General features: G+C 37.9%; 1 protein-coding gene across 4 annotated transcripts in view; it reads left to right on the top strand.

Annotated features, from left to right (window-relative positions):
* The window catches only part of PRKN (parkin RBR E3 ubiquitin protein ligase), a 721,078-nt gene that overhangs the window by 599,122 nt on the left and 106,709 nt on the right, over positions 1–15,247 (top strand). For all 4 annotated transcript variants that reach the window (XM_027880020.1, XM_027880017.1, XM_027880018.1 and 1 more), the window contains exon 9: positions 11,472–11,621. In XM_027880020.1, the coding sequence (XP_027735821.1) occupies positions 11,472–11,621 (150 nt within the window). The remainder of the gene's footprint in view (positions 1–11,471; positions 11,622–15,247) is intronic.

Below are 15,247 nucleotides of genomic sequence, written 5' to 3'. Positions count from 1 at the left end.
ATAATTAAACCCTGGTTTATTCAGACTGCTTACAATTTCAGTATTATAAAACATCATATATTTTCTTCCACTCCAAGGAACAGCTAAAGAATAATAGGGGCATATTCCTGCTTCATGTCCAATCTTGATTTATTTTTAAAGTGCTTATGTGTTTAAGGCCAGATTATAAAAGCAGAATGTACTATTGTGATAATCTGTTCTGATCTCCTTTAGAATACACATTACATGACTTTCTTGGATTAATTCTTGTTTAAACTGGAGTATATTGCCTAGAAAAACATCCATTCTTTGTTTACAAATCACTTGCAGACTTTAGATCCTATTATACCTCTCAGTAGTGAAAGAAAAAATTCCCAGCTTCTTTTCTTCCACCACTCTCCCACCACTAGCATGTTTTTTGTGTTGGATATCTCCCATTCCTCAGTGTCCAGGTCCTTTGCATTTCCAATTCCCTCTGTCTGTCACAAGGCAATAGGTTATCATCATAATAAAATGTTACCTCAGCCTATGAATTGCAGCTCGGAATAAGTCCCATGGCCCTGGATCAGGACTAAAAAAAATTGCTGAAACACAAAAGGAATTTTGTTTGTCAGTCAGACTGTCAGCTAAACGTATTTCAGACAGAAGGAAAGAATCTTTGGGTTTGAAGTGGAATTCTCAATGAAACTTGTGGATTCCAGTTAAATCAGTGGCTGCCCAATAAGAAATATGATTTCTCTTCTAGATATTTCTATTCATTCACCTAAGAGTTGTCTTAGTGCTTTTGGACATATATGGGCACAGCTCAGATTCAGCTCAGAAGCAATGACACTGCTTCCCAGACAGAAATCTCAGTCTGTGACACTGTGGCAATAGTGTGTTCCTAGAAAAATAACTTTACATGTGACTGTGCTGGAAAGTAATTTGTTTGCCTAAACCCAGTTTGCCAGCAGTTCAGATATTCCTGCACCATGAACTCTATGAACTTAATGATCCATGCTACATGTTCATTACTTCATCTTCCCAAATTGTTACAAGCTTTATCACTGATGTTCTGTGTTCTTACTTTCCTTCCAAGTCACTGATAAAAATTTTAAGATGGCATAATGCCAAGAATTAAAACCTTCAGGAATTTTTTAGAATTACATCTGCTTAATAATTAGTGCCAATTTACAGTTATATTTTAGATGTGCCAGATAGCTAAGTTTTCATACCCTAAATATATGGCGTGTTAATTTTGCATCACACTAGATACTTAATTGAAATGCCAGGCAGCAGCAAGATAAATGCCTTAGTCTGCTTCATCAACTCTCTTACCTTTATCAACCAAATTTCAGTCAAATTAAAATCAAGCAAAAACCACTGGTCTCTACCTTTTGTTCACCGAATATTTGTTTCCTGTAAGTTCTTACCATATATAATGTTTGTTGATGTCATTACGAGAGAAAGGTTTTGAGTGGTTTTCAGGATCAAACCACTTGAAAACATGTCTGCCTCTCTAACTGAAATATATTTAAATAAGTGTAAGCATTGATGAAAAACTAATGCTGAGAAAAAAAGGCTTTATGTTTAACTGGAAGTGTAAAGAGTTGCTGATTATTATTTCCTAAAAGGAGTTGTATAGTAATAAAACACTTGTTCTAATAGTAAAACTTCTTGGTAATCTCCTGGACATGTAAATTTTTTATGTCTTCTATTCCCTCAGGGAATGTATGTTAGGGGGAAACTCATTCTAGCTGGAAAACCTATCTTTTAAGGTTTAGTTGGTGGCAGAAAGATGGTTTTATAGGAAGATGTAATCATAGTCTGTGTAGTGAAATAGAAGAGTGCAAGATTGCCTGGTACATGATAACCATTATGGATACCTAACTTACCACATAAAACCAGCTTCCAGAGAAATTAATATGCAACACAAATAGATTTAGCAACGGATTGCTACGCCACTTGATACTTGACTCTTTGAGAAGGTGCCAGAGAGTCTGAGCTAGGAAAGATCTCTAGAAGCAGCTTTAACTGCTTTCTTTTGGACCCCCTTTTTACAGACTCTCCCAGTCCATAAGGGCCTGTAGAAGACAAAGTCTGCTGGACATGCAGTCCTAGGAAGAGTAAAGCCTGAAGCTTTCTAATTGCCCTTAGCTCTGCTGAGCTTTCCCTTGCAGTTTGATTTCACTGTTCATAATCCATCTTTTTCCTCATAGCATAATGAATGCAGCCCAACCTAGTGGCTAACTGCTTTATTTCAGAAGTACCTGAGATACACTCGGGATTGGGATGACAGATTTATTAAGTCAGAAGCTATTGAGAAATAGCACAATGTACAAGAGTTAGCCTCCTGCAGTAGCCATTTGCTGTCAGGCTGACTGTCTCTGCAAGTAAATGTAAATGGTACTACAAGCAGAGATAGTACAAACTACTTACAAAAATATGCTAAAGATGCACTAAATACGGACTCTGTCCAAATGCAGTGGAAGGCAGGTAATTCAACAAGCCAATGCCATAGACAACAGAGAGAACACTTTAATTCAAACCTAAATGCTATAATATATCAACATAGCAAGATGACTTGCAGTGAACTGTTATGGAGTCTCCCTAATGACTCTCTGAGAACCTTCCCTCTTGTCCCTAAAGTGATAAAAAAAAAAAATCTTGTTTAATTGTTTAAATGTAATATTGCAATTCATGAATAAAATAGCAGCTACATCTGAAGGCTGGAAGGGAAAACCAGTAACACAGGAGCAAGCAATTTGCTGCTGTTACCTGAGTGCCCCCAACAGGTCACAGCACAGATGAAGCAGATGACATGCTAGTGGCAGGAAAAGAAGCTGTTAAGTAATGTATAGCTGCACTTCTCTGCTATATCATCTGCTCTGACAACTTTGCAGAATGTATTGGCCAGTTCCTTGATATTTTGACAGGAGAATGATCAATTTTAACAGATCTCTCCTATCAGCTGCTACTGCAACTCATATCACTGCTCACTTTTTCTTTATTAGTGTTGTGAGCTTATAGTGTATGTTTATATCCCTGGAATCTGAGCAAGCCTGAATAGGGATGCTCCCTCACCCCCCAGGCCCCTCCCCCATTTCCTTGCCAGCTAGGGAAAACTTACGCAAAGGAATATCCTGTTTTGGAATTCTGCAGATGCACAGCCCCATGCTCTTCAATGGTGATGTCGGGCTGTGCTAGTTTTAGCTGTGAGCTGTAACTTCAGGAGATATGAAAATTCAGTATTGGTAGCACACAGTGTGGACAGAGACCATTTAACATTAATTGAGGTTTTCACGGATTTTGTATACAATATGTGTGTGTGACAAGGTTGGTTATTTTTATGCTTGCAATATTTGCTGAAGGAATTTTTTTTTCAAGTGTGTGCTACAGAATATTAACATAAAGTTAGTCTTAAAGTAATTGATATATATTTACCCATTCAGGCAAAAGTAATGTCATGTGACAATTCTAATTAATTAGCTGAGTTTAATGCAGGAAACTGTCAAATATGATCAACAAAGTGCTTCTGAAGCATTTGAGGGTCAAGATTTTTTGATAACTATCCTTGGAGAAAGTATAAGCTACATCTCAATACTTCACATCAGTTAAAGAACAGAATAGATTTTCACTGAATAATTTCTCCAGTTCATAATTACTAAACCAGAGCTATTTTGTTACTATTCTCAATTCTATGTTTTCACAAGTAGACTTCCTTACAGCTCTGCTGCTTCCCACCCAATCCCCTGGCTTCAGCTACTACTCAGTGTGACTGATACCTACACACATCTCTCAGTTTTTTCCACTTGTCTGATGATCTGATTTCTCTCCATTTCACTTGGCCCACCTTTTGGATCTCTCATCACCAGCCCATCATTCTCTCTCTAAAACTGAGCTACTGCATTCAACTCTTGATCCTCTTTATACTATGTAGTGGGTTGACCCTGTTTGGCTGCCAGGTACCCACTAAAGCCACTCTTTCACTCCCCTCTGCAACTGGACAGAGGAGAGAAATAAAAACAGAGAAGGATTCATGAGTTGATATAAGAACTGGGAGATGTCACTTACTGATTACCTACACGGGCAAAACAGACTCAAAGTGGGAATATTACTTAAATTTATTACTAACAGGATCAGAGCAAAAGAGTGAGAAGTAAAATAATCTTAGAAACACCTTCCCCCCATCATCCCTCCTCCTTCCGTGTTCTCCCTCCTCCCATCCAGCAGTGCAGGGGAACAGGGAATGGGGGTCATGGTCAGATGTTGTTTCTACTGCTGCTCAGGGAGAGAAGCCCTTCCCCTGCTCCTGTGGAGTCCCTCTCATGGGAGACAGTCCTTCACAGATCTCTCGGGCATGAGTCCATCCCTCCATGAGGTGCAGTCCTTCACAAATGAGCTGTTCCACCGTGGGTGCCCCACAGGGGCCACAAGTCTTACCAGGGAAAAGCCTGCTCCAGCTTGGGCTCCTCTCTCCATGGACTGCGGGTCTCTGGCAGGACCCTGCTCCATCTTGGGCCTCCCATGGGGTCACAGTCTCCTTCAGATATCCACCTGCTCCACCATGGGCTCCTCCGTGGGCTGCAAGTGGGTCTCTTCACCTCGATGGACCTCCATGGGCTGCAGGGGCACATATACCCCACCATGGTCTGCACCAGGGGCTGCAGGAGCCACAGCTCTGGTGCCTGGAGCACCTCCTGCCCCTCCTTCTGCCCTGATTTTGTTGTTCTGATGTTGTCACTCTGCTCTTCCCTGGCTGGAATTCTTTCTGCATGATACCTTTCTGTTCTTAAATATGTTATCACAGAGGCATTGCTATCAGTCCTGATTGGCTTGGCCTTGGCCAGCTGTGGGAAGCCCATCCTGGAGCTGGCTGGCATTGGCTCCACCAGACAGGGGAAGCTTCCATCAGCTTTTATCCGAAGCCACCCCTGTAGCGCCACCCCCTCACCCCCCTACCAAAACCCAGGAACAGAAACCCACTACACAGCACCTTTTTATTGTAGATGCAACTGCACAACAAACTTTACAGTCTCTCAATTCCTTACGAATACTGATACGCCTCTCTTTTCTTCCTATGTTAGAGCTGCCCTGAATGTCTCCTAACCAGTTTTTTCCCTGACTTCAGAAGTAAGTGGGATCCATGTGAGTTCCTCAGTTTTGTCTCTCCTGAATTATTAGAAATTTATTCTTAAAGTTCTTGTCATAAGGAAAATATCTCTACTTTCTTACTCTTTTTTTAAGTTGTTGTCCATGCACTAGACAAGTAAAAGTAATTTATTTTTGGTTCAACAGCTAAAATAAAGAACTAAGGGAAAGAAAAGAGAAGGTAGTTGTGATCAAAACTAATTTAAAGGATATTTTTTCTGTTGAAACAAAAAAATATGTCATTTTTAGTAGAACTCAAATTTCTCTTCCACCCAGTTTTACTAAATTCAGAGGGAAGATTTGAACCCCAGTGTTCAGGATCTCAGCTGCATGTAGAAGTTAGGACTGCTTCCATCCCTTGGATTGCTTTGATCTGCTTTCATGGAATATGCATATATTCCTTCTTGTGACCCAAGAATTGGAATTTCTGGGAGCCAGTATCTACTGCAGTGAATCTTGGTTCCACAATTTGCAACAGCGTCAGCTGAAGAGATTCCTTGCATCAGTTACAGCCTTGATGGTTGTTACTTGTAGGGGGAAGAGGAATGTGGAGTTGAGCTCCACAAGGGTCCGAAGTAACTGAATGTTTATCTCTAGCATTCATTCTGTTCAGACTGATCCCTCAAATACCTGCTGGAAGACCACAAACTTCCAGTGATTTGTAAATACAGTGCTAGGTCCACTTTCTTCGCTGCATCACATTGCCTTTCATATATTCAGTTTGATTTCCAATACAACCTGCTCCAGTGTCCTCTCTTCTGTATTTTTTCATACTCCTCACCCTGTGCTTGCCTTCATATCATTCTGCAAGCTGCAGTCTTTTTTTCTTTTTGCCCCCTTCCCTACTCCAGTTTAATTTTGTCTGTGAATTGTGGTGCATTGGTCCAGTTAGGAGTTTCTTACCGAAATATTTTCTTCAGATGATTGCCTTACTGAATTTTCTATGACTCTCCAGTCAGGCAAATTCCAGCCTTTTAGAGGTGATTCTCTTTCTGGTGTCCTTTGTGGTACTCTTGTGGGAACAAGAGCGAGCTGATGCTCTGAACTTGCTCTTCCAATCTGACCACTGGCCAGCAAAGGAGCCCAGTAACTCAGGAAAAATAAATTAAGGGTGCTCCAGGGAGAGCCATGTCAGTCCATCAGTTTTTAATCCATATTTTATGTGACACTTTTGCAAGTATTTTTACTAGTCCACAGGGTACTAAGGGTTTTGTACTGTAAGTTGCCTAATTACATTATGGAACTAATTCTTGGAGTTTTTGTGTGTGTGTAATACATATAAATAAAGTGCTTAGTCTACATTATGGACTAATAGCCTCCACAATCTAATTTTGAAACACACAGATGGTTATTTGATTTATAGGAGCAGTAAAAACAATCTGACTACAGAAAGTAGATTTTCTTTCCTCTGAGACTGTTACATGCAGTTAAAAGAAACAAGTAATTGAATTACATTTCAGAGATTAGAAATTTTGGCTTTACATCTACTGTTAAATTTTTGCCCAAAGTTTTCTGTGAGGCTCCTAATCAACAGATGCTTTTAGGTGTGAAGAGAAAAAAAGTAAGTAAAGAAAATTGTACCCAAAGTGTAAAAGCAAAATTAAGGTAGCTCAAGACCTGCTTGCTGTGACAGAGGAGTTGGGATAGATGATCTTTTATGGTCTCTTCCAACACAAATCATTCTATGAGTTCATGATGTTAAAGTAAAATTTGCAAATTAAATGATATGACAAGGAATGCTTTTGTGTTCACAAAGTGTATTTTGCAGGAGTTTTGTGCATCCAGGTGCATTTCAGTTTTGTTTCAGTATCTGAATCTCAATGGAAGTGAAAAGACTGCAATCCAGTTAAACCTATTATTCCTGTGTCAGTCCAATAATTTCATTATATTATCCTTGATTAACAACATCAACTAATTGAATTTCCATTGGTTTAAAACCCAGTACTGTTCCAAGACTCGAGGGAAACCATTCCATTCTGGAAAGTGAAGAACAAGGAATAAACACTTACCATTATCCAGTCTCTGTGTCTGTGTCATACTATAATTTATAATCTAAAGACCCTGACAGGTCTTCACAGGCAAAGACTGCACAAGAGAAGTTCATTATATGGTCGAAATACCACAAGTAGAGTGGGGAGTTTTTTCCACTCGAAATTTTATTTCCTGAAAAGTATAGGCATGGACTAACTGGGGCGATTCACAAATTTTGGGGAAGATTTGCAGTGGGATGCAGTTTTTAGAGAAAAAACAATGTTTTACAACTACCTTGTTCATATACCTTTTGCTCTCTTAGCACCAGCAATTTAGAATAAACCATATTTTTGAAGTTGTTTGAGGTTTTTCTTTTTTCAAATAAGCATTGTAAAATATGGTTATTTGGTGAATCCAGCAACTATTTGCCTACCTGTATTTCTGAGGACCTTATTATAGTAGCACATAAATGCCTGACATGCTTTGCTCAAAAGCTGCTTTCTAGCAGCAGCAGACGGCTGGTGATTTCTGTGTAATTTTATCCTGCTCATTACCATAGCATTTGATGTTCTCATGACTATTAATGGATTTTGCCTCTTAACATTACAGTGAAATCAGCAAGTATCATTCTTCCTCTTTACAAATGGGGATCTGATGAGAAGCGTAGATTAAGTGACTTACGTGAAAGCCACAGGAAGGCTGTGCTGCTGCCAGGAATGAAATCAGGTGCCATGAATGCCAGTTCCATCAAGTTACCCATGTATTATACTTTGTGAGAGTTTTTTCCTAAAAATAATTGGAGATATTTTTCTTCCTCATAGTGTGCAAAACCATTTTGCACATTATGAGTGCATCTCTAAATGGGAGGCACATTGATAAAAATTGAGTAATAGATGCTGTGAAATACTTTGAATGTACAAAAGAGTTAGATTAATCTTTTAATAACAGCTCCTTACCTGGTAGATATCTAGCCTAAGTTAGTTTTCTCAGCTTTGACTATGGCATTTCCACAGTGATTCATCCTACCTATCTTAGATGTCATATGTAAGTCAGGATAAAGTCCCTTATTGGGATCTTATTTCTTATTCATTTGGAGTCATATTCATTATGACTTGTTTAGGGTAGATGTTTAATTTTTGAAGACCTAAAATTCTGTGAGGTGGTTCATAGTCCAAGCTGTTTAGATACATAGACCTTGGTTTTAAGGATAGCTTATGCCAGATGAGTTAGGATCAGAATTGTTGGAACTGAAGCAGCAATTGTGAGAGTCACCTAATTTCAGATGTCATTATCTAGCAAGGTGTCTGATCTCTCTTTATTGTTAATAGAGCAGGACACTTCAGGGCTCAGTTCTTCTCATGCTGATGTACAAATCAAAAAGAGAAAAGATGAATCGCATCCTCTCTCTCCTGTTAATTATAAAAGTCTATGCAACCAGTGCATCATCACTGCAGAAATCCAAACTAAATTAAATGACTCCTACTTTAGGTCTCCAGTAAGAAGCATGTAAACCAGTGATGTAATATCCTTAAATATCTTATCCAGACATGTCATCAGAAGTAGATCATGGGCTCCAAAGACATTTAAGGACTCTTGAAAAATAAGTTGCTTAGTGCATATTGATTAGGTCAGTTCAATGTGATATCTATGGCTGTGGTATATATGAAAAATGCCTCTAATATCTATAATCTGTCACTATATGCAAATAATAATTTATTATTAAGTGTTTTGGTCCTTTACAAGTCTTTTATAATGTACCCTTAGTATAAAGCGAGCAATTTTGTTTCAGGCCACTGAATAAAGAATATAAATCTGCGTATGTAGTGTCTAATTGTGTAGCAAGTACAACAAACATGTATATGTTCTGGTACTGTGTGTTTCAGTCCATTGCTGGGTTTTAATTCAGCAAGACACAAGATAAAAAGAAATTGGAAAATGACATGTTATGAGTGCATATGGACTTTGAAGTTAGAAAAAGGCTGGTAACTAGATGTCAAGACGTGCAAATACATTTAGTAGAATTTTTTCTGTCTTCACATTGGACCTTTTTTTTGCTTTTATAGTGTGAAAATCACTGGTGAAAATGCCATCCTGATTTAGCATGAGTCCTATGCTGAACCAGTTTAAAATGTCTAATCTGTTGGACACAATACAATAACTTTGTCCCTCATGCCAGTAGGTAAACTGGGAATTTCCTTTCTGTATCTTTCTCTAACAAGACAAATTGATTCTCATTTTACCTAACTTCCACTTTTGTGTATCCAAAAAAAACCAGACAGGAGATGGGAGGAATCTGTCTCTCCATGGCCTTTCATGCTAAGTTAAGGGCTGGAAAGCATAATCTTTTTTTTAGCTGAGAATTTTTAATGGGAATGCTGGCAGAATCTCAACTACAGTGTCACTGGTGTTTGCCTTCATAATGAGAAGCTGTTAACAATCCCACATCCAGCACGAAGTTCCCTCTTAACCTTCAGGTCCAGTCTGTCTCCTAAAGAAAAATTAGGTCAACAGAGAGTTTTGCAGCTGTGGTTACATGTATTTCTGTTCAAGGCCATCAGAACAACTCAGAACACTCAGCAGGTATTTAGTGCAAGGATTACAAACTGTTGAAAATTCAGGGCATCCAACATTAAATATTTATGCCATTTCTCTAGGGTCAAGTATAATAATAACATAGAAAAACACCAGTTGACTTCTTGAGCCCCCACATTCAAGGAGACTTTGCAGACATGTCTTGTACCTTTCTCAAAATACTATTATTTTCCAAATCCAAGATTCTTTATTCATAATTTTTGACTGTCATTTGTACACTGAGTGATATTTTGAAGTCTTTTTCTCCTTTTAGATTTTGCTTTTCTTTTGAGAGGAATTTTGTTTTGATTTTTTGTTAATTGAAAAAGGTGGATACTTTAAGGTTGGTAATTTGTTTTTCTGTGATGGAAGAGTTTGTGTCTATATATTATAGTCTTTTAAGAACTTCATATTATTTTTTAAAAGACAGTGTAACAGGACATGTTATGGCAACATTTGGAGAAGAATCTTGTTAAATGTACCTGGAAAATATGTATTAGAGCCATCTTTGTAATTGAAAATTCTTCTTTGTAGGCTATGTGTAGAGATGTTTCCATTTTCCTTGTGGGATTTCTTTGGAGAGGAGTGTGGATTGGAGAAATAATTTTTTGTTTGTTGTCCCTCCAGAAAAAAGGGTACAAGATTTTCATAAGCAGTTAGAGGATAAAAGCTTATGAAACAGTAAATACTGTCATGAATGCTTTAAACATAAAGCTCTGTTTTGTTCCTTTAGCACACCATGAAGTCTTCTCTCAGAGAAAATTCTTGCCTACTCCCTTCCTCTTTGGCCTTTTGGATTTGCCTGTTTTCTTTGGGGCTGTTAGAACCAAGTGCTTTCATTTGTTTCCCTCCACAGTAGACTAGACTTATAGGCAAACCTGAAACCTGCTTTACAGTGATTATACAGCCACTAGTGTGGAACTACACCAACACTGAACCCTAGAGTGGATGTGATTTACATGGACGCAGCAGGATTTGTACTTGCTCAACTTATCTCTGGGTGAAAGCAGGGTAAATTAGACATGGGAAAGTTATTGCAGTGGCATCAATCATTTTAGAACAGGCATTTTTTCCAGTGAGTGTAAGCTGAGCATGTTACTTAATATTGTTGTGTGTCAGTGTCTCCATCGTTCATTAAAATGAAGGCATTTCCACGGCCTTTTAGGCTATTAGAATGTAATTAGATGAAAAGTGAAAAAAAAAAAGGGAATTTCCAGGGCAGACCCTGGAAAAAATATACATAGCATTGAAATAAATGTATATCAGAGAATTATTTTGTTTCATAATCTTATTTTGTTTAATCATCAGCTTAATGATCAGCTTACTTTTAAAACAAAGTTGACTAGGCAAGTTTTTTTACAGCCCTTTAGCTCTAAAACATTACACTGTACTTCTAGCTATAGATCCTTGAAGATTTTTTTGTGTGTTCTTTTCATTCTGTATACAGCATTTATCAGTTACCCGTTGGACTATTTTTAAGATGTTTACAATAATATTTAATAGAAATATAAGGGTGCTTGAGGTTACTTACAGGACAAGTCTGCTGTTTTCTTGGGTTTAATATCCCACACAGTTTTCTGGTGGTGAAAATGACAACTGTCATTCAGTGACAGAAAACGATGTGTATGATGTGAGCTGGAGTGGAGGGAGACCCCATTTAATGACACTGTGAAGTTTTACACTTTTGACGAATAACCTGAACTTAGAATGTGAGACACTGGGACAATTCACTCAATTATATGGACTAGAGTCAAGCTCAAATTTTTTGAGTTTTATGTTGTGCGCTGATAGAAGTTTAACGCCACTCTGTTGTGTTGCAGTACAACCGCTACCAGCGCTATGGGGCTGAGGAATGTGTGCTGCAGATGGGAGGAGTGCTGTGTCCAACACCCAGCTGTGGAGCAGGCCTGCTTCCTGAACCAGGGTTGAGGAAAATAGTGTGTGAACCAGGCAACGGAATAGGCTGTGGGGTAAGAAAGCATATTTTCTTTCTAGAAGTGCGGGAACTAATTGATACTGTACAATGCTAAGGTAAGGGGAGAAATGTGGTTGTTTTTTTCTTCTTTTCCATCAGTGACTCTGAATTGCCCTTCGTGCCAGAGTGGGATACTGTAGCTCGATAAACAATTTAAATATAGCACTGTGGCTTAGGAATGATGACTTCATCATGTAGAATATGTCCATTCCATAATTCTTTGCTTTATTTGGTTTAAGTTGCTGAGTAGTTACAGTAAGAAATTGAACTGTGCAAATGAAAATCCAAATGCACTTTGACTTTCTTCTCCTAGCATTCAGCAAAATGGAATGGGATCTTAAGCAACCATTCATTATCATATTAATATTTTCTTTATAGAAAAAAAAGAGAGATAGAGTAGCCAGTTTGTGACACTGAAGTGACATTGCTTGTGTGTGTTAAGATATGTGATGAAAGGAAATATAAAAATATTCTTTTTTATTCATAAAAGTTGCTTTTAAGCAAGGAGAATGCACAACTAATGGTGGATTTATGGAAATAAAAATCAGATGACCCTTGAAAATGTTTTTCCTAAGAGATCAGGTCATAGGGACCAGTGATTTTTTGGCAGAAGAAACAGTAAGTGCTTTGCAAGAATCAAGGTCTGCGGGAAATAGATATACATAGAGACAAATCTATATATAAAAGAACCTGTTAAATGTTAGGTCAGAGTGACTAACTGATGGTTGTACTCTGTGACTCTTTCCATGGTTGACACTTTTGCTGAATTCCATGAAGACTAGGACAGAAGAGAAAATATCTATATTTATATTTCTCTTTCTTGTGGAAAATGCACTTTTTATTGCGGTTTCAATATTGTTCAAACTGATACCACGGAAGAATAGTAGTTTGCTGAACTAGGAAATCGCAATAACTTGTCTTCTTTGAGTAGGTCAGCATCTGTTGACCTTGGTAAAACTTCCTCTCTATCCATGCAGTGGTGCATGTAAAACAGAGTACTAACCAAATTCACTGAGCAGACATAGGGCAATAAACTGAAGCAGAATCTGGAAGAGTAATAAGAAACAAAACTGAATAAACAAAAAGGAATGCCTCTGGATTAACTATTAGGGATTGGTTAAAAAAGATAAAGTCACAAGTAAGTTTTATTCTGCTCTCTGCTGTAAGTGATGAAAGTCATACTGTGTTTTGCAGCTTCATTCATCATCATTCTGAATCTGCAAATTCTCTGTAAATAAAGTGTACGTAGCGTAAAGGATTGATATATTGCCTAGTTTAGGCAACTGCTCTGTTTCCTTTTACAGACTCTGTGCTGTGCTTGCTAGTGATCAGATTGCAGACTTGAGTTTAACCTCACCCTTTGTTTTGAATTATGTGACATCTGGAACATTATGGGGTACAATTCACTGAGGCTGAAATGAGAAGCAGGAATTTGGTCTGTAAGCCAAATTTTGGTAAGATTAAGGCCGTTCCTCAGAATCTATAATGGAACAGGGTGGAAATATGTGCCTTTGAATCTTTCTTTGTACCCTGACAAATGTTAACCTCAAGGAAGTTTTGTCACAGAAGACTTGTTGTGGTGTGGGTCCTAGCACTGAAGTAAGCTACTGGTGATAAAGCTGGCTGAAGGTAAAGATCTGCCTGCAAGGACACCAAGACAGCTAGGAAAGCTATTTATTTTTACTCCATTTTATGTAGTCACTTTGAGTGTTTTCTATTATTAAACTATGATGTCGTTTTTCCTGGACAAAACCTGGCCTTTTTTTAGTGTGAAGGCCTTCCACTAATTTTTATGGAATCCAGAAACATCCATTTCTGAGCTCGACATTCCCTTGTGAGTTTATGGAATGATTTACAAGCTCAAACAAAGGCACAAGATGAAGAACATCCTTATTGTCCATCCAAATTAAAGTTGCAAAAGATGTCTTGCAATACTCGTCTGTACAGCCTTAGATTAGAGATACATTCCTTGTTGAAGGCGGTAAACAAAGAAATAAGGAAGGTAATGTGAACCTGGAGATTCTCTGTGAATATCTGTGTCATTCTCTAAGCTGTATTTTGGTCATATAGAATATCTTTTGTGGTATTTGAACGTCTGTCTCTGTAACGTTCACATTACTTACAACAGAAGTTAAATCTAACATCAACAGTTTGTTGTTCACCCAAAAGCCGTTGTAGAGAAATATTTGCTTACTGCACAGAACAAATTGATTGTTCAGGTCTGAATTAGTGTATAAGGGTAGCTAACAACTACCCTTAACAACTACAGTAGATGAGGATTTTGATTATCTGGTGAGATGATTCAAGGGAGGGAGGAAGGACAGGTTTTCAAGAGCTAGTCAAGACAGTAAATGAAAAGGGTTTTCAGCAGCCATTTTAGAAAAGGAGAGGTTGAAGAAACCAAATAGAGAATAAGCTGGCCACCAGGGACTGAAGCTAAATAAATAAATATTCCATTAGTCAGAGAGATAACTGTGGGAGGCAGACCCAAACATGTAAGGACTATGATCAAATCCCCATATGTCCCCTCTGCAATCAGGCATTGGTATCTATTCAGGCTTACAGACAAAAAATAGAAGAAGAAGAGAGAGATAATTTGACTGAAAAATAGCATGCAGATATCCTTTCAATGATTATGAATAATCCTCACTTATAGCCATGTTGTGGTACTGCTGACTTGTCTAGTCTTTCATATTTTTTATCATTAGCCATAAACATATTAATTGATTTACTAAGGTGTTACCATTATACACAGTTCTACCTTCATTACTGCGCATCAGACCTATGTTACTAACTTCTATTGCTCAGCTATAAAATTTGAATATATTTAATACTAGAAAACAGCAACAAAACATAGAAGGCAGTACATGTCGTACCAAGTGGACTGGGTACAGGAAAAGCTGTGGTAAACAAGACATAAAAAAGCTCTATGAATAAAACATTTTTGTCTTGTTTTGTATTATACTAGCATATCATTTACTACATATTAAAGAACTTTGGAATTAAAACCAAATTAGAATAGGTCTTCAAATGGGACTATACTACTTGTTTATTAAGAAGTCAGCCTTGATTTCTCTACGTATAGCTCAGCTGCCATGCGAAACATTTCCTAGCAATATCTTTCAGTAGGATGATAACTGACCAATGTGAAACTTCATCCCACCTTTTACTCCGCAATAGTATAAATTTTTTGCAGCGTGCAATATCAGTTGACCCATCTCTTGGAATAGGGTGAGATGGGAGATTATGGATAGTGGAGACAGAGCCTATGTTGGTCTTTTCCCTTTGAGCTTATTCATTTCTAGCATGAGCAAGAAGAAGAATGTACTTCCAGAGATTGTTTTTTGATAATGCTTTTCTAGGGAACCTGACTCTTGAGAGCACGCTAAGCTATACTGAGGTTTAGGCGGCAATTCAAATGGTCTTAGGAATAAGCTGTCATAATTGATGTTTTTGTTGTTCTTCATTCCGATCCCCTAATCTGAAGCTCTGGTCTGTGAGTACTCAAACTCAGTGTATTCAAAGTAAATTTTATAGCCTTGTAAAGGTAGCACAAATCTGGGGTTATTTCACCTCCTTTACACCATACTTACTGTTCTGTTAGTATAGCACATCAAGATT

The sequence above is a fragment of the Empidonax traillii genome, unplaced genomic scaffold (assembly GCF_003031625.1).
Source record: "Empidonax traillii isolate 1590-97213 ecotype Southwest subspecies unplaced genomic scaffold, ASM303162v1 scaffold63:size2014119, whole genome shotgun sequence".
In the NCBI taxonomy this organism is placed as follows: Eukaryota; Metazoa; Chordata; class Aves; order Passeriformes; family Tyrannidae; genus Empidonax; species Empidonax traillii.
Note: the sequence above shows the minus strand (reverse complement) of the source record. Positions and strands in the feature narration are given on the sequence as shown.